General features: G+C 43.7%; 1 protein-coding gene across 5 annotated transcripts in view; it reads left to right on the plus strand.

Moving 5' to 3' along the window:
* Positions 1–18,150, plus strand: part of Gsap (gamma-secretase activating protein) — a 74,834-nt gene that overhangs the window by 24,716 nt on the left and 31,968 nt on the right. For 2 of the 5 annotated variants that reach the window (XM_033756597.1, XM_033756590.1), the window contains exons 9-18: positions 1,037–1,141; positions 1,499–1,558; positions 2,483–2,526; positions 3,360–3,445; positions 9,736–9,813; positions 11,024–11,101; positions 14,547–14,639; positions 14,772–14,989; positions 17,358–17,427; positions 17,947–18,029. In XM_033756597.1, the coding sequence (XP_033612488.1) occupies positions 1,037–1,141; positions 1,499–1,558; positions 2,483–2,526; positions 3,360–3,445; positions 9,736–9,813; positions 11,024–11,101; positions 14,547–14,639; positions 14,772–14,989; positions 17,358–17,427; positions 17,947–18,029 (915 nt within the window). Of the gene's footprint in view, positions 1–1,036; positions 1,142–1,498; positions 1,559–2,482; positions 2,527–3,359; positions 3,446–9,735; positions 9,814–11,023; positions 11,102–14,546; positions 14,640–14,771; positions 15,019–17,357; positions 17,428–17,946; positions 18,030–18,150 lie in introns of all 5 variants that reach the window. The other 3 variants (XM_033756595.1, XM_033756596.1, XM_033756593.1) reach the window with 3 other exon arrangements.

Here is an 18,150-nt window from a genome sequence, read left to right on the forward strand (position 1 = left end):
AGGACTCATCGGTGTTTTCACGAGCCTGCCTTTCAGTGGATGGTGCTCGGCAACAGCGTTCGCCATACTTTTGATCACACCTGCTAAAGACATGTTTGAAAGAGAACTTGAAGTTCTGCTTCAGAAAGTGGCAAGGATGGTGGGATAAGTATCTTTGAAGTGAGGGGGAGTATTTTTGGGGATTTGGTGGCAGTGTGTCTTTTACCATAATAACTTTAAAAATTTAAACATTCACCGTGTGGTTCAATCATACCTTGTCTAATATCCTTAGCAGTTTACTTGTACAGTCCTCATTTCATTTTCTTTCTTTTGAACAAGCATTCCCTGAGTACGATTACATGCAGGAAACAAGAAGTAGGAAAATAAAGATGCTGTGAAAGAGTGCACACTCACAGGGGGGCTTTGGGGTTAGTTCCTATGTAACTGTAATAAAAAAAGCAAGCCACGTGGCATAGGAATGCAGAGGTGAGGGGAGGCTCTTGGTACAGGAGGCCCTGCCCAAGTCAGGCCTTATGGATGAGCAGTTAAGCACTTCTGAGAGCAGGAACAGGCCATTGTACTCACTGTGCAGGGTGGCACGGTAAGAGTTATGCCCAGGGCCACACAGCTGGCTTCTGGTCACACTGGGTTTGTTGCAATCCCTCCCATCCCAGGCCCGAGGGTTGTGTTGGCATCCCATCCTCTGCCCTGGGTAATGAAGCTTTTTGGTCTACTCTGCCTGACTGAGGGCTCCGTCCACCACAGGGAGTTAGCAATCTCCTACTTAGGGCAGTTGCTTTGCGATAGGGGTAGTCTTATCTCCAGCAGCCCCAGTCTCTCTACTAAATGAGGAACATGAATAAAAGTATATTTAGAGCACTAGGAATAGAGTAATAATGCTTAAAACTTTTGTGGAAAGTCTGTGTATGCCTCAGAGGTAGGGGAAGTGCTAACAAAGCAGAAATATTTATATGTGCCACAGAATATGTAAATAATGATTCTGGATCGGTTCTTCTAAAAATACTCATTTACTTATAACATCTTTTTGCTTCTCTAGGTAATTAAAAATTCTGGCCATCTCCCAAGAGACAGAATAGCTGAGGATTTTGTTTGGGCTCAGTGGGATATGCGAGAACAGAGATTGTACTACATTGACATGAAGGTAAAAACTCGTCCATGGGCTCTTTTTAGTAGGACATTATCATTACTGTTCTTTATCAATTGTTAATTTTCATTGATGAGTGCAGTCAGTGAAGGTTTATGAGAAGTAACGAGATTACCATAAGTACTTCTTGTATCTCTGGTTCTGTGAGTTTGTGTTCAGTGCCGGGCATTGAATCCCTGGCCTCCCAGATGCCAGGCAAATCTCCTGCCACTGAGCTACAGCCTCCGTTCATCCTGACCACTTCTTGACTGCTTCCTTTTCCCTTTCATCTCCCCTCCCTCCTCTTTTTTCCTGGCGTTTTTGTTGTTGATTTTATTTGGAACAGGCAACATGTCATGATGTTTTCTCTTGTAGAAATCAAGGACTATCTTAAAATGCATCCAGTTTAATGCAGATGAGAGCTTTACCTTAATGGTAAGTCCAGAGAATGATTGGCTGGAAATTTTAGAACATGTTGCCCCTTCCAAGAGAGTTGCTGTCCTGAACTATATTGTAGCATTTTTTATGTTGTGTTGGTCACTGCACGAGCAAATAAAGCAGTGCCTGCTACCTCGAGGCCTCAGCTCTGTAACAACTGCTCAGTTACACAGGGGAGGGGGAGCGCACACGCAGGGAGTCTCCTCCATGTGGCTTCCGTGGAGGAGACGAGCACTGGGGCAGGGTTCACCAGCAGAGGATGTGGCCTGCGGTAGATAGCTTTAAGTGGCTGCAGCTCGTTTGACCCAAAAGGATTCGTGAATCTGGTGGACTGAGGACGAGGGGAAAAGCCAGTAAGGGGGTCTGGTTTAATTAGTGGAAAATAATTAGCATCACTCCTAGAAAGACGCCTGCGAGCTTTAGCCGGTGCTGAGCCAGCGCCCACGTCCTGATCTGTGGCCCTGCTCCTTTCTTCTCGCTGAGGGCTAACCCTGGCGTCCAGGACAGGCGAGTTGATGATGTCACAGGAATCTCTAGCTGTTCTGCCTTCTAAGGGTGTCCCACTGTCCTTCTGACGACACCCGGGCCTCCCTTCCTGAAGCGGTCCTCGTGTCTCGAAAGAGACGCCTGGGTCAGTTGTCCTACGACACAGCCCGTCTGCGATGCTGGCATCTAAGGGAGCGCTTGCCAGGCATTTGCCCTGCAACAAGTAACCCTGTGATCGATTGCGTGTGTGCTCCAGGGCGCTCTGGTCACTTCTGGCTGAGGATGCGGGTCACCTCTCATGGTAATGATGGTCAGCAGCTCCCACACCGTCTGGCACAGGTTGCCAGGCTTGCCCAAGTGTCCCAACTGTCATCTTTACTGAATGCCATTTTTTGGAGCTCATTGTCTCCTGATTCTTTTTTTTTTTTTTTGCAGTTTGAAACAGCCTTGGACATACCACTTAGTAGCTCTGAATTTAAGTAAGTTATTCATAGATTGTTATTGATTTTTATAGGCACAAAATAATTACATTTATTCCTAATTCATGGTGGGCAGGCAGAAGGACAGTTTGATAGTCTGTGTGTGTCTTTTCATATTTTTTTTCTGTATAGGGATTTAGACAACTTGTCAAGCACTAACATAGGGTTTTATATGTAACACTAGCTGTGTTGATTTTCTTAGCCATTTTTCCATTTATTTAATTTGATGTATGGAAGCATTCTTCTTCCCATGAATAAAAAGTTTCAGTGCGAGAGAGTGGCCATTAGGACCAACATAAAAACCCTTTTCTCATTCTCTTAACAAGATGTAACAGCTTAATCCACTTGTAGCTCAGCTGAGTGTATTGCTTTGGTTTCTGTTTTCTGTTTTTCTTTTTATACAAAAGGCAAGCTTGCTTGCTTTTGCTAGAGTACTTTACATGTAGTAAAAATGTAAAACATTTTTAGAAAAAAATAATAAGGCCCTCAAAGCACAGAAGAAATGAAAATCTTTCTGAATTAGCAGATGGTTTTATATTTCACTAGCTTTATTTCATCAAATATAGTTAGTTGTGCTTGTTTTTGAAGGATAGTATAAGTGTCATAGTATATTTAATCACAAAAAAAATCATAAAAATGCAAGTTGTAATAGGTTTTTCTTCTCTACTGCCCCAACCACACCAGTTATGCAGCACGTACTTTTTTTCATTACTGTATTTAGATTTCTCAAGGCCTGGCCCCTACTTCTGTGGGTGCCTGTGGCTCCCTACATCACATGGGAAGGGATGTATTTATAAATGCACCCGATAATTTCCTTTCCTTTGTGCTCCTAGACTTGTCAACTTTGGATGTGGTTATCAGGAAGAGGAAGAGAAGTTGTCCAAACACCTGACTCTGTATGTCTTTACCAGCCATACAGGTAGAACCAGGGTTGTATTTATTAATTTGTTCAGATATACTTGAGTGCTCTATAAAATTTAGTTACTGTTGAGCTATATGAGAATGATAGCTAACAGCCACGTTATTACACAGCAATCATGTGGACATATACATACACCCATACACATGTATACATGTTTCATGTACTACATCCACTATCATTTTGTTGGGTTTTATTTTAGTCTGTGAAACTGGGCACCACCCCTAACCTCTGCACTATGATTTTGTACACGTCTTCTGTCCGTGTGAAAGGAGTCACAGTTGGCAGGACTATCGTTCTAACAGTTGTTTGCATGGTTGTAATAGAGGTGCTGGATTTATGTTTAGTCAGCTCAAGTGTTCTCCCTGCTCCATCTTTCACAGAGGACCCCTGGGGGTGGAGCTGCTTACTGCTTGCTGCATTTTGGTTCGATACCCAGGTGCCTGGCCTCCCATCCTTACACTCCGAACTTGACATAAAGGGACTGATTAACAGCATTCTATCCCATCACAAACACTTGTTGTAGAAAAAGAAAATGGCGAAGGAGAAAAAGAGAGCTGAAAACGAGGGAAGAGGAATGTGATTGAATTAAATAAATTGGATAAAAATGCTCCTTTCCTCAATAATCATATAATTAATCAACTCTAGAAAAGCGGTCTGGTAGCCATTTTTAATATCCCAATGTGAGCAGACATTTACTACTTGAGTAGCACTTGGATAAGATTGTGCCCTTTCTATAAACATGTATAATTATATAAATCAAAAATCAAGGTTAAAAATCACGTCCCTTTAAAGCCGAAGTTTTGTGCATTCACACATTAAACCAACAATCGCTGAACACTTAGCATGTGCTAGGCTTGGAGGTGCCGCAGTGAGCAGAACCGAGGCTGCCGTTTGGTGTGGATTTTAGAGGTGACCTAAGTGCACACACAGCATCGCAGCAGAACCCTGATGCGTGTGGCGAGGGAGCATCGATGCAGCAGCACGGGGTGCAGGCTTCAGAGGAGACACGGCGCTGTCAGCCAGTCCACCTGTCCTCCCGCCCTGCAGGCCCGCCCAGCCCGTCCCACTCCATCCGCATCCTGCAGTTGCCTTTATCTCACCAGGTTCCTTCGACCCCTGTCCGGCCTCACAAGTCCCTCCATAAAGCAGCCCTGGGGAGATGAAAGGAGAAGGGGCCAGGGAGCCGGGGACCCGCACAGGCTCGGAACTGTGACGGAGCGAGGGCACAGCACCGGGAGAGACGGCGGGGAGGCGGCAGGCGCCAGATCGTGTAGGATTTTATCCCGAGATCCGAAGAGTTCAGAGAAGTCATTGACGGTGTTTTTGTGCTGGGGATTGAACGCAAGACCTTCGCCCCAACCTACACTCTCAGCCGTTTTTTGTTTTTTTTTTAAATTTTGAACAGGGTGGGGGCCATTTAGCTCAGTGGTGCCACCACCTGCCTCGCAAGCGGAAGGACCCGAGTTTGATCCCTGGTACAAAAAAACAAAAAATTTGGAGCAGGGTATCTCTAAGTCACTAAGATGCCCAGACTTGGTTCCAACTTGTGATCCTCCTGACTCAGCCTCTCAGAGTGCTGGGTTTACGAGTGTGCACCACCACACAGGCACAGGCTTTTTCTGTTCTAATCACAATTTAGTTTTAAAATGCAGAAGCATCCCAGGGTGCCAGAGTATCATGAATGTCCATAGAATTGTTATTTAATCATACCATTTATAGTATTTTATAATGATCTCCAGATATAGTTACTATCTTCTTTCTAACTAAACAGTTTAAAAGTGAATTGTATCTGGGTGCGGTGGTGCACACCTGTAATCCCAGCGGTTCGGGAGGCTGAGGCAGGAGGATTGCAATTTCAAGGCCAGTGTGGGCAACTTAGTGAGACACTGTCTCTATGGGGATGGCTACAGATATCGTAACTCTGCTACTGAGTAATTTAGATTTAGCAGGCATCTCTTTTAGCACACAAGTTCTCTATAACCTGTTCCATTGTCACTGAGAGAAATTAACTGCGCTAGTCAACACATTTTTCATTCTCGAATTTCCATAATTGTAACACCTGTTCTTGTCACTGAGAGAAATTAACTGCGCTAGTCAACACATTTTTCATTCTCGAATTTCCATAATTGTTGAAAAGGTAGTTTATAGGCGTATTTGCATGTATGTGTATACTTGTATATATAAACAAAATATATGTCTGCATATAAGTTAAAGTCAGAATCTCGTCAAGATTCACACATTATGTTTGGTTAAGTGTTTGTGTTCTCTGCCCCCACCCCCAATCCCTTTGTCAAACTTTGTTTCACTGAAGACTCCTTTTTGTCTTAAGAAATGTACCCCACATGCTGGATTTGCTGAGTTGTTTCTGTGTGGAGACTGACGTTTCCCTTTGTCTCTATTTTGGTAAAATGGAAGTTAGGCCTGAAGGCATAGCAGACACAGGTCAGTGTCCTGGTGAGATGACCTCTGGCACAGTGATGGCGAACCCTTTAGAGCTTTCAGTGACAACGATCAGCCTGCTGTGGCACACGTGCCATGGGTTCACCACCACCGTAGGGGTGTGAACCACAGTCCATCAGAGCAGGCGACAGGTGACGTAGTACGTGTGACTCTTAGCGATGCCAGGTTTGGTCACCTGGCCAAGTGGTAACTGCTGCTGGTCTCCCTGGCATTTTTAACCTCTGGATTAGCAACCGTAGTGATGCTTTGGCACATAAGATGACCGTGTCCCCGGCAACCTCTCCCCTGGCTGTTTTAGGGTCCCTGGATGCTCCCTCCCTGCAGTGGTGACAGAACTAGATGTGCATTCTTGAGAGCTGCTGGCTGGGGGGCGAGGAGGCTGCAGGAAGGTGACAGCTGTGCTTTAGTGAGCGGCAGAGGTGTGGGAGGGGCTGGGTCCCAGGCCGGGAAAGCGGGCATTCGTCAGAGTAGAGCTGGCCTTTGATGTCAGAGGAAGGGGAAGAGGGAAACAAATGTGGAGGTTCAGGAGCCGAGGGTGGAGGGGGTCTCCCAGAGGAGGGAGCCTGGTGACCCAGGTGAGTCACTGAGCAGGTGAAGCTCAAGATGTCACAGCAGCATGGTAGACGTGCGAGGCAGTAGCTTGAGGTGGAGGTGGAATTCGGGAATATTATTTATTAAGATGGTAGAGACTCCCGTGAGTTCGAGCATTTACAGGACGGGGTTGGTGTAGAGAGAAAGAAGATAAGGCCCAGAAGATAAGGAGTCAGCGTTGGTGTGACTCTGCTTCCAAGGTGGGATAAACTAAGATCAAAATCTCATGGAGGGACCAGCATAGGGTCTGCCCTGCTACTTCAACTTAAATCTGTTGGATGTGAACAATCGTTTTAAGGCCTCGATTCTATGTAGCTTTTTATTCTTTTTCATATTATTCCAATAGGAATTTGTGTAACTTTAAAATGAGCTGCCTATGACATATTTAATAAAATGTTAGGTTTATCTGGCACAAGATGTGAAAAAATCCATTTTCTTTTTTCCTTTCTCAGCAATGTCTGGGAGAATAGAAATGAGCCTTCCTCTTCACAGTGAGCCCCAAAATAGAAAAAAATAAGCCTGTTTCAAATGTGATGTTTCCAGACTTAAAATGAAACAAGCTGGAGAAGCGATCTTCTGGGTTTTGACAGATAGGTTGTTTATGTATTTCCCAGGTTCGTTATTAAAAAATTATTTTTGCTCCTGCGGTTAACATAAGCAAGATCTACTCCAGCCGAGTGGGGTTGGAGAAGGAAACTGTTGAATCTAAACACAGCTCCTGCTAGGCGGAGAGTTTCGGTTTGCGCTGGTATGGAGGTCAGGAGGCTCCGCTCTGGGAAAGAACACGGCCGACTCAGAGCCTGTTCAGACCCGCTGATCGCAGCTGTAACGAGGATTGTTACCCTACCTGCTGAGCGGAGCTGGATGAGGAAATGTGTCCTTTCTGCTCCCGTCATTGCAAGAGCCACCTTTCACAAGCCCTCACGATCAGGCCAGCGTGTTAGCACGTTTTAGGGCCTTGTATAATTGTCCCAGTGAAATAATTTCCCTTAGAGAACCTTGTAATAGTTTTTACTATCTAAATGGTTTCCTGAAGTCTGGTCAGTGGTGAGATGTTCTCTTTAACTCCGATGAATATTTATTAAAAGTCTCTGGATGTACCATTAAGGACATACTTTGCTTTGTTTGTTCAAACAGTGACTTCCTCCAATTTATAAGTAGCACCAAAATAATTGTGGGATAACAGCATAATACCTTTTATGTCCAGTTTCAACTGCTTTCCAAGGGTCATATGCACATTGCCTCATGTAGTTCTCACACAAGAACCTTATGACATCAGTTCTATATTTTCTTACAAGCGAGGAAACTGAGGCTTAGAGAATTAAATTAACTTGCTTGACGCAGTATACTTAGTAAGCCACAAGCCAAGGGTCACCTCCAGATCTGCTGAGTTTTAGAAAGTGGTTCTTAACCTTGGTTGCACATGCTGGTGAGGCTCGGGAAAGGGGAACCCTTGAGCGTTGTTGCTGGGAATGTGGACAAATTACAGTGACTATGGAACCGGTACGGAGAGCCCTCCAGTCCAAACTTCCATTCAACCCAGCTGCTCCTCTTCTAGGTATCTAGAAGGTTTCTAAGTAATAGGAGTTAAAGGCATCATATTCCAGTGGTACAGGCATACCTGTGTTTACAGCATGCAGTGCACAATAGCTAAGCTCTGAAAACAGCCCAGGTGCCCATTAGCAGTTAAATTGATAAAGAAAATGTGTGTGTCTAATATATGTAGATATCTATATGTGCCGTCAAGGGGATCAGAGGAATTAGGAGGGTAGGAAGAGGAGGAAAGCATCAAAAATAATCAAGGTAGGCTAAATATATGACTATATATCAATTCCCTAATGCATAGGTATTATATATTGTAAACATACACTAAGAAAAACATTCTGGTAACCGGAAAGGGAAAATATGGTACCTTGCTTTAGTATTTCTTTATTACTGAAGAAACTTCTTTATTTTTTCATCTGTGTTTGCTAGCAGTTTCTTTCTCTTTGTGATCCTAGAACATCAAAAAAAGAGGGTAAGACCGGGTCATGGGGGCACGGGTCTGTACCCTAGCACTTGAGGAGATCACTGTAAGTTCCAGGCTTTCCGGACCTCTTAGTGAGACTGTCTCAAAAAGCCAAGAACAACAACAACAAAAATTAAACCAGAGGCCTTTCCCCCGCTGATATTTACCATATAAAAGTAGTCAAAGTAGTACATGGGACTTTCATTCTTCTATAATTATTATTTTATTTATGCTTTAGGAATGATTACTTTTATTCTAAATAAGCCTACTATAATTTTTTTTGTACTGGGGATTGAACTTGGGACCTTGAGCTTGTGAGGCAGGTGGTGGCACCAGAGTTAAATCCCCGGACCAAGCCTACTGTAATTTTAAAGAAAAATTATCATTGTGTACCTGGTAACTAATGATTTTGCCAGAATTGCTACAATTTTTATTATAGTTACTTTTTTCCTGTTTTGCGTTTTGAAGCTATTGCAATCAAATGTACCTCTAACAATAATTTCAATTTTAAATGCCATTCAAATAGTCACAAATGATAAATATTATAGCATAATGTTTACTAATGTCCCTGAATAGCCTTTTAAAAGAAAATGGGCCTTTTTTTTTGTATCAGAGATCGAACTTGGGACCTTGTGCTTTCGAGGCAGGTGGTAGCACCACTGAGCTAAATCCCTGGCCCTTGGGCTTTTTTTCTACTGTGACTCTTTGATAAAGGAACTAATAGAGTATAATAGAAGAAATTAAAAAATCAGCCTCAGTAGAGTGGTAATTGGATCTGTACATCTATTTAATATTAGCTCTGGGGCTATAACCTCAGCCATGTCCACCTCCAGTTAATCATACAAATATTGGGATTGGGATAAAAGCATCTCTAATCTGAAATAAAAAGTGCTACAGAATTCCAAACTTTTTGAGCACCAACATGACCCTTACAAAGTTTCAGATTTTGGAACACTGAGGATTTTGGAGTTTAAAGGCTGTGCAGATCTGACCTCCCATGTAGGGGTGTGTCACTGTCAGTGCACTGCTAATTGTTGAAGTTCAATAGTTGTTGGTTAAAAATTCTTAGCAACGTGTTAGTAGACCCTCTGTAGAATTTGGGAAGTAACCTTTGGGGCATATGGGGCAGGACAGCTAAGGGAGTAGAAGTAAGGTTAAGTGGATAGGAAACTTTTTTATCTGTGACACATATTCTTTTAAAGTCTATTAAATGTGTTCTTACTTCTAGGAAGCTTGTGTGTATGTTACAGCCAGAAGTTTGACTCTTGGGAACAAATGACATATTCAGTGTTTTATTTCCATGCAGGTACTTTTCATTGTTTTAATGTTTGCATAATAGTCTTTTCTCAATATGTAGTAGAAAATAAGCTATTTTAGTGATCTTTTTACTTTGCAGTTTTTATCTGTAGTTCTACACCTACATAATTTATGTTTCGTGAAGAAATTAACTAATGGTAAGCAATCAAGTTAGCTAAATATTGTATACTATGAGTTTTTACTCTGGCCTATATATTTTTCTGGGCCTGTGATGTATTTGTCTAGAGGATGTTTGTTTGCCTTTTAGTTACTACTAATTGGAAAATATGTGCAACGGTAATGCAGGCCATTATAAAGGGTTTTAGTTAAAAGTTTTTGTGGTCCCAGATGTAAACAGGACCCTAAAATATGTTTATTCCATTTCATACATCACTGGCCCAAGATATTGATATGGCACCAAGCTGTTCCCATAGTTGCTCACAGGGGCCTTTTAATAGTTTTAGCCTGAAACATGCTAAGGAATGTTTATTTAGTTTATTTCCTCAACATTAGTATCTGTTTAGTGATAGTATGGATGTGCTTAAAATTTTTATAGATTGATTTATTTCCCTAATCTTTATACATTTTTATGCAAGGTTTGTTATTCTGCAGGTGGACCCTAATACTAGCCTGGTGTTAAAGACCAAGGTAGAAGGGTTAAAAAATTTAATCATGGAGAAACTAAAGTAATGTCAGAGCTACACATGTATGCATGCTTAAGTCCTGCAAGATTTTGTTGAAAGTTTTCACACATTTTTCGAATGATTAATGTCACCATTAAAACCAGTGAATAAAACTTTACTGGAGATGGTTACGTAAGTAGAGGACAAAACCCAGGAGGTGAGATTAGCCTACTCCCCCTCCTCCTAACTAAAGGGAGGCATGGTGGGAACATGTCTCGGGGGCTTAGTGACCACACAATCGCCTTCGTCTCTCAGACCATCAAGAAGGTTCCTGTGGATCCCTCCCTCCCTCCCTGAACAACCCACGTCTTGTGGCCTCAAGTTACACATGAGCCCAAACAACTGCTAGGCAGTGGTTGCACACAGACGGGCCCACCGGCCATGCTGGCTTTCGGACATGAGGCCCAGCCGAGCCCTGGAAGCCAGGAGGTGCTGTGTCAGTTTCAGTGACTAAAAGTCAGGAGCGCTGCCTCGGAAACAGTTCCAGCTCTGTGATTTGTAAGGTCCTTGCCTTGCCTTCCTGTTTTCCCCCTGCAGGGTACAGAAAGACCTTCACCGTGGCTCCCGGAAGTGGTGGTTCACAAGTGACCAAGGACATCACTTTCCTCAACCTCGGTGAGTGGGAGGAGCCTCCCGCCCTGACTCTCCTCACACAAGGCTGTACCTCAGCCCTGCTGTCTCATTTTCTTCACTGTGCACCTCGTTTTCTCTGAGATACGGCTCGGGATGACAACCACCAAGCCTGGTGAAGCCTGAAGGAGCGGGAGGAGGTTTCCTCAGGAACGCACCCCTCCCACTCAACTCAGCCTGTGGGGTTGGCGCGTGTCTTCCCTCTGCAGAGAAGCTAGGCTGTGAGCTTTCTTATCTTTCTGGTAGCAGTCCATAAGAAGCCATTTATGAGTGTAAAATGATGACCGCAAAGATGTCCCTGGTCGGCCTGTGAGAAACCACACCAGGTTGAGCTTTGATTCTAGAGGGACAAGGCCTTGGGAAATTGCCCTCTTGCTAATCACGGGCTGCTTGTGAGTCCCGGGAATGATTTATGGACCAGCTTGAGTGCATTGTTTTCACTGGGTTAATATGGCAGTGGGAACATGGGTTTTGGGCTTGAGCACATCAGGGGAGGCTGTTAAAGGGAAAGTAAAGAAGGGCAACGTTCATTGCCTCTCTACTGAAAGCTGCTTTTCTAGCTGATTAGGAGGTGAGGCGCAAAGAGTGTAGCAGAGAACTAAGTAATAGAACTCTTATTTGTTCTCATGTGGGATGAGGCACAGTGTCGAAAGGGAAGTTTCAGTGCAGAGCACCTGATTCTTGACGTCCTTCCCCAGCCTGGTCCCAAGGCCCTCCGCTAGCATGCTGCAGGTGTAGGAAAGCACGGTGGAAGGGAACCGAGACACGTGAGGCCCCGCGTCATAGGTGGGAACGGAGGCTTTTGCTCTGAAAGGTGCTATTGGATGAGGTTGGTGCTCTGCACTCCCTGGGCCGGGCTTGGCAAATTTCACCAGGAGCTTGGAGCTTATGGGAAATGGCCCGAGAGAGGCCTGGCTCTGTGGCTTCCTGTGATAAGGGGAGAGACAGAAAGTTCTTTGGGTCTGAGACTTGGTTTTTATCAGGAGCCCATCTCAACAGTGACGTGGGAAACTTCCCACTACAAAACCCGAACATTTTGCAAGGGCAAAGGTATCTTCCTTTCTGCCCCCCTGGGACCGGCTTGAAGAGGTGGGCAGGGTTTCAGCTTGGTCTTAAGCGAGGAGGGACAGAAAACAGAGCTGGTAGACAAGGCCGGCTCACATCTGTCGTCTTGCCTTCTGAGGTGCATTTTACTTTATAAGCACAGAATTGTGCCCAAGATCTACACAGATCGAGAGGGAATTTTTACGACGGCAGTATTACTTTTTGGGGGATGTATGTTTCGTTATTTTTTAATTGCTGAGAATTTCCTTCTATTGTTACCCTGTTAGAAGGAACTTATATTGATTGAAAAATTAGAGAATAGAGTTTAGAATTTTTTTACACAAATCCCAAACCCACCTAGATAAAAGATATGCTTATAAATAAAAATAACAAGTTCTATAAGCTAAATAATTTACCTGAGTTACCTTGATCTTTATGACAGGTCTGCTTGGGGATGATCCCACTTTACGGATGGTGAAACTGAGGTGTAGATAGGGTGGGGTGTGTGCCTAGGCATCTTTCAGTCCGGGTCAGTTTTTCCCTGTTGTTCTTACCGGTTTCTACAAACTTGGGGCTTTAAACACACATTCTGTCACAGCTCTGGAGGTCAGAAGTCTGTAAGGAGTGTTGAGCTGACATCAGGGTATGGGCAGGACGCTTCCTCTGGAGACTGGGGGAAGGGGTTGTCCCTCATCTCGCCTTCCATCTCGAGGCTGGTTTTGCGTGGCTTTGGCCACCACATCGGCTCCTCCCCTGCAGTCCAGCCCCCCACCCCCACCTCCCTCTCACAGGGATTTCTGTGGTTCCTTTGGGTCCACCTGGGTGACCCAGGATGCTCTCCCCATCTCAAGATACTGACCACACCTACCAGGTTCCTTCCATTACGCTCAACACTCAACACATCCACAGGCTCTGGAGTTTGGCACGGGAATCCTATTTTTTTGTTTTGCTTTGCCTGTTTTGTGGGGTACTGCAGGTTGGACCCAGAGCTGTCACCCTGAGCTACATCTCCAGCTCTTTTTGTTTTGAGACAGGGTCTTGCAAAGTTGGCCAGGGCTGGGCTAGAATTTGCTGTCCTGCTGCCTTAGCGCTCTGGAGTGCTAGGATTGCAGCCAGCCAACACTGTCCCCAGCTTAGCCCATAAACACTTGTATCTTACCACAAAACTGTGGGTATTTATGACAAGATGGTCATGCTTCCTGTGGGACTGTGCTGCACATGGAGGGACTGCAGATCCTTAGAGCCCACGTAGCAAGCTCAGGAGGAATTCCTCACCTGATCACAGCGAATGTGACAGCCCAGCACACCCTCATGTATTAAATGCCCTTGTCCCAGTGACACAGGACAGCTCTGAACAACTGGTTAAGTGGTCGCAGTTGGGGTCATCCTGAGATCTGGTCGAACCTTTCCCACTATGCCCACCAGATCCGACCTTGTGCTTTCCTGTCAATGCCGTGATAATTGGATGATTTCCATCATTTGTGTTAAGCACTTTACCATCACTTTAGTTCATGTGGACTGAAATGACATGCAAGCCAGTTGGATAAAGTATTATGTCCTCTTTCTCTTTCCATAGAATCCCCTTTATGTCAACAATTAGTGTGTTTTTTTGCTCTTAGAGGAATCTAGCTGGTTCACTTAAAATCCAAATATTTCTTCCCTAGGAAATTCACTACTAACATGTGGAATTTTCTGGTTTTCTGAGAACCTAGAAAAATTACTGGCCAGGTCTACTTCTACTCTCTCATTGTCCAGAAACCTATTTTTCTGCCCTGTCTCAGTCTGGGTGCAAATGTTGCTGGTCCCCAAATCTCTAGTGTGGGGACTTGAAGTGTGAATTCTAAGCATCTAGCTATGCAAGGAAATAAATTAGTCTTTCACAAAATGTCGGGATGTCTGTGGATATTGACTTGATGAATATCAATTTAAAATTTTGTTCTTTAAACAAAAAGATAGTGACTATGAGGAGTGGACAAATGTGGGAAACTAAATTTTAGCATTTCCCCAAAGTGGTGGAAACCTCAAAGAAGAAAACTCCCATTATAAGCTATTCCTAACCTATCAGATTAAGAAATAATTCACGTTGTTTGATATTTTTATTCTAATATCCTCTCAGAGTCCATTGAAATTCACACGACTGACTTAGAAACAAAGCTACAGGTATAAACTAAGTGGCTAAGTGTTTGAGGAAAATTAGGCCCCTGTAGAAATAAGTAGGCTCGGGCTACCAAGATGACACCTGCTGGTGTCACACGGCTCGTCCTCAGTGGCGAAAATGTTTGCATTTTGAGAGTTTCAAGGAAGAGTAAAGCTGATGTCCTGGGTTTTATGTGAACCTGGCCGACTTTTACCACGTGTAGATGACTTAGCTCTTTCTCTTCTGCAGACTTTTACGTGGCTGTTTACTTACCCGGTCATTTCTTTCATCTACTTAACATTCAGCACCCAGACTTAATCTGCCACAGTCTGTTTCTGACAGGTAAGGAAGTGGCTTTTCTCTCGTGGGTATGGCTTTTTGGGTCTGTTTGACTTTAATATATATGTTTGGTCCGGGAGGGGCCAGGGAGATTCCTTTATTTGCTGATCCGCTTTTTTTTTTCTTTGTGGCCAGGAAACCACACGATGGCTAATGTGCTACCCCAGAGTACTTTGCAGTCCCTGTCGGGGTCCCTGGTCCTGGACTGGGGCTATGGGAAGCTCTACAGAGCGGCTCTCAACCCGCCCTTCTTGCTGCAGCTCCTGGGGGCCTCCCGGCTGGACTGCGAGAGGATGGCTGCGCTGCACTGTCTGCTGGCCTGTGGCCGGGAGCAGCAGGCCCTGGAGGCCCAGGTGAGGACACTCGCTCCCAGACCTCGTGCGTGAGTAGCACCCAGGGGATTTATCCATTGTTGGAATGGGCTAAAGTTATTTTTATTTGGTACCAATTAGGTGAGGATGATGGGCTCTGGCTTGACTGGAACGTAGTTTTCTCCCATGCTTCTTTGCACAGGACTCTCCCAGCCTGAGGACTGTGGTTTGAGTACATTACTCATCCCTCCATCCATGGTTTTGTTTGCTGCAATATAAGTTACCCCGATTGACGATGGTCTGAAATCACCTAAATGGGAAATTCCAGAAATAATTCGTACGTTTTAAATCACACACCAGTCCAGGCAGTGTGGCCAAATCCCTGCCACCCTGCTCCACCCTGCTCCACGCTGAATCATCCCTTTGTCCAGCTCAGCCAAGCTGCATACGCTCCCTGCCCAAGAGGCAGTCGGGCTGTCTTGGTCACCAGGTCGACGCTGCAGTCTCACGGTATTTGCAGTCTCATGTACCCCTATTTTACTTAACAACCTCTACGTGCAAGAATGACTGCACTGGCTATTCAGAGAAAGCCTGAAGTGTTTCATTTTAACGAGAGGGTGAAGATTCTTGAAGTAGGGAGGAAAGAAAGAACTGCATGCTCATGTTGCTAAGTTGCTATCTCGATTTCAGGCATCCTTGGCGGTCTTGGAGGATTAATGGGACTCCTGTCCTCTTCCATATTGTGAATATTTAATTGTACCATTTATGTTCCAGGAAAGAAAGGGCTCAGTAAATCATGAGTTTCTCAAATGATTTTCTTTTTCTCCTGTTCTACAGTTGATGTTACTATATTATTAAAAGGACTAAAATCTTACGGCAAATATTTACATTTTTAATAAAGGTAGTTTATATTTGTAATGTGCATTATAGTTTATGAAGCACTTTTCACATATTCTCTGTCAATTAGTTTTTACAGCCATCCTGTGAAATCAGAAAAAAAATCTTCTTATCAGACTTGGTTGGGACTGATGGTTGGCTGATTAATTGAAAAAAATGAGATATTTTATTTTAACCTCCACAATATACATTTATTTTCCCCAGCTTTTGATGTAGGATAAAGCTTTTTCTTTGTGTATCCTTTAACTGGAGTTCAAAGACATTTTTTTTTTTGCACAAACCATTAGTAATGTGTTATCTCTGATTTCCTGTTACTTTCTGAAAAATTTCAACTCTAGGGAGAACAATAATTTAAGATCTTTCCAGGGCAATTTTTGTGTATCAGACATTTAAAAACCCAATCTGTTATTAGTTTTTTAGTATTTGGAGACATTTTCTTGGTCAGCTTTTTGTTGCTGTGATCACATACCTGAGAAAAACAACTGAAAAGAGGAAAGATTTATTTTGGTTCAGGGTTTGAGAGGTTTCAGTCCATGGTCTGCCAACTCCAAGGCAGAAGGCAGAAGAAACTTGCTAATCTCACTCAGCCAGGAAGTAGAGAAAGGGGAAGTACAGCAGAAAAGATGTTCCCTTCCACGGGCACTTCCTCCCGCTGGGCTTCACTTCTCCAGGTCCGTGCAGCTTGTGAACCCCTCATACGCTAATACATTGATGAGGTTAGTGCCCTCATCCAGGCGCTTTCCAAAAGCCCCAAACTTGAACACATGAAATTTGGGGGGGCCTTTTAAACTGTAACACATGCCTTTGAGTCTTTCCAAGGCATCCTACTTCTGTTGACGCAATAACATTCTTTTTGCATCTGTATTCCACTTGTCTATAATAAATTTTATGAAATTACCTAGTTGTGAAAATGAGTAAACTGGCATAAATAGGTTGAGTAAAACAGCTGATTGGTGGGGCCAAAATGTGAGGGCATGTACTGGGGCTGGGCAGGCCTTACCTGTCCGTCACATTGCAGGTGGGAAACAGGCTTCCCTCCTCCAGTGGGTGAAGGTAGTCGTTGGGATGAGGAGAGTTGATTATCATCCTTTGAGAGGGGATTATGGTAATGCTCCCAGAGGGTAAACAGTGTTCACACTGGGGACCGAGTCAGTGTTCAAACCCAGGTTGCTGCACCAATCCTTGTGGTTTTGTTTCGATTTATTTGCTCCTGTGTCCACATCTGTCCCCACTGCTTTGTATAACATGGTCCATTCTAGAAAAAACACATGTCACATTGGGAAAGTTTCATTTGGATTCAAGGGCATTTATTAAAAAGGTGTGCAACAAGGATCTCATTTATAAAACTATGTCATCCACCTACAACAGCCTTACGTATCTTGATTTCTCAGGCAAGTCCAAAATAGATGCAGAATTTAAAATGTTGATATTTTCTGCGTGTGTGTAGTTCTTTGGTGGCAGGGGTGGAGTGCAGATTTAAATGCTAACGGTTCTGTTGTCTTACTTTGTAAAGATTATTCAGTGGATTTCTGAGAACTTCTCTACCTGCCACTCATTTGACCTCATTCAGGAGTTTATAATTGGTGAGTGTCAGGTGCACCCTTGACCCTTTTGCCTGAGGGAAGCAGGTTTCAAAATGCTGCTCAGGAGCACTTAAAAAAAACAAAATAAAACATATCACCGTCAGTAGCTAATTAAATTTCATTCTCTTGTGGTTTTGTGAGAAACTGTGGCTTTCGAGACTGATGAGAAATAAGATAGGATTTGGATTTTATAACCTTAACGTTATTTTTTTCCCCAGTAAAATGTAACTTTCTTAGCTCAGTTTTATGTTGACTGGCTGCGACAGCCCTAGAAAGTGATGAGGTGTCATTTGGATAAATGTTACTCTAAAATAAAAAATTTCAAAACTGTTCATATTGTGAAAAGCAGAACCTAAACATTTCGGTCAGTAGATAAAATCATAATGGCTAGCCACTTGAGGATGAAGCATAAAGCAATCAAAACTTTTGTTGGTTTTCTTGATCTGGTTGAATTATACTGTCAATTTCTTTATTCTTATTAAATTGCATCTCTTTTTACTCTTTCACAAATCTACCCAGCTTCTTCGTATTGGAGCGTGTGTCCCGAGACGCGTAACATGGACGTCCTTCTGCAGTACTCGTCGGTGCTCACTTGGAACAAGGTGAGTTCACGGCCTGCATTCGGCATGCGGTGAAAACTGGTCCCCAGTTGTGGGACAAGGGGCAGAGCTTGTAATTTCATTTCTGTCTTGACCGATAAGGAACTGAGCTGGAATTTTCTAG

The sequence above is a fragment of the Fukomys damarensis genome, unplaced genomic scaffold, assembly GCF_012274545.1.
Source record: "Fukomys damarensis isolate Sample0158 unplaced genomic scaffold, DMR_v1.0_HiC HiC_scaffold_4, whole genome shotgun sequence".
Taxonomy (NCBI): domain Eukaryota; kingdom Metazoa; phylum Chordata; class Mammalia; order Rodentia; family Bathyergidae; genus Fukomys; species Fukomys damarensis.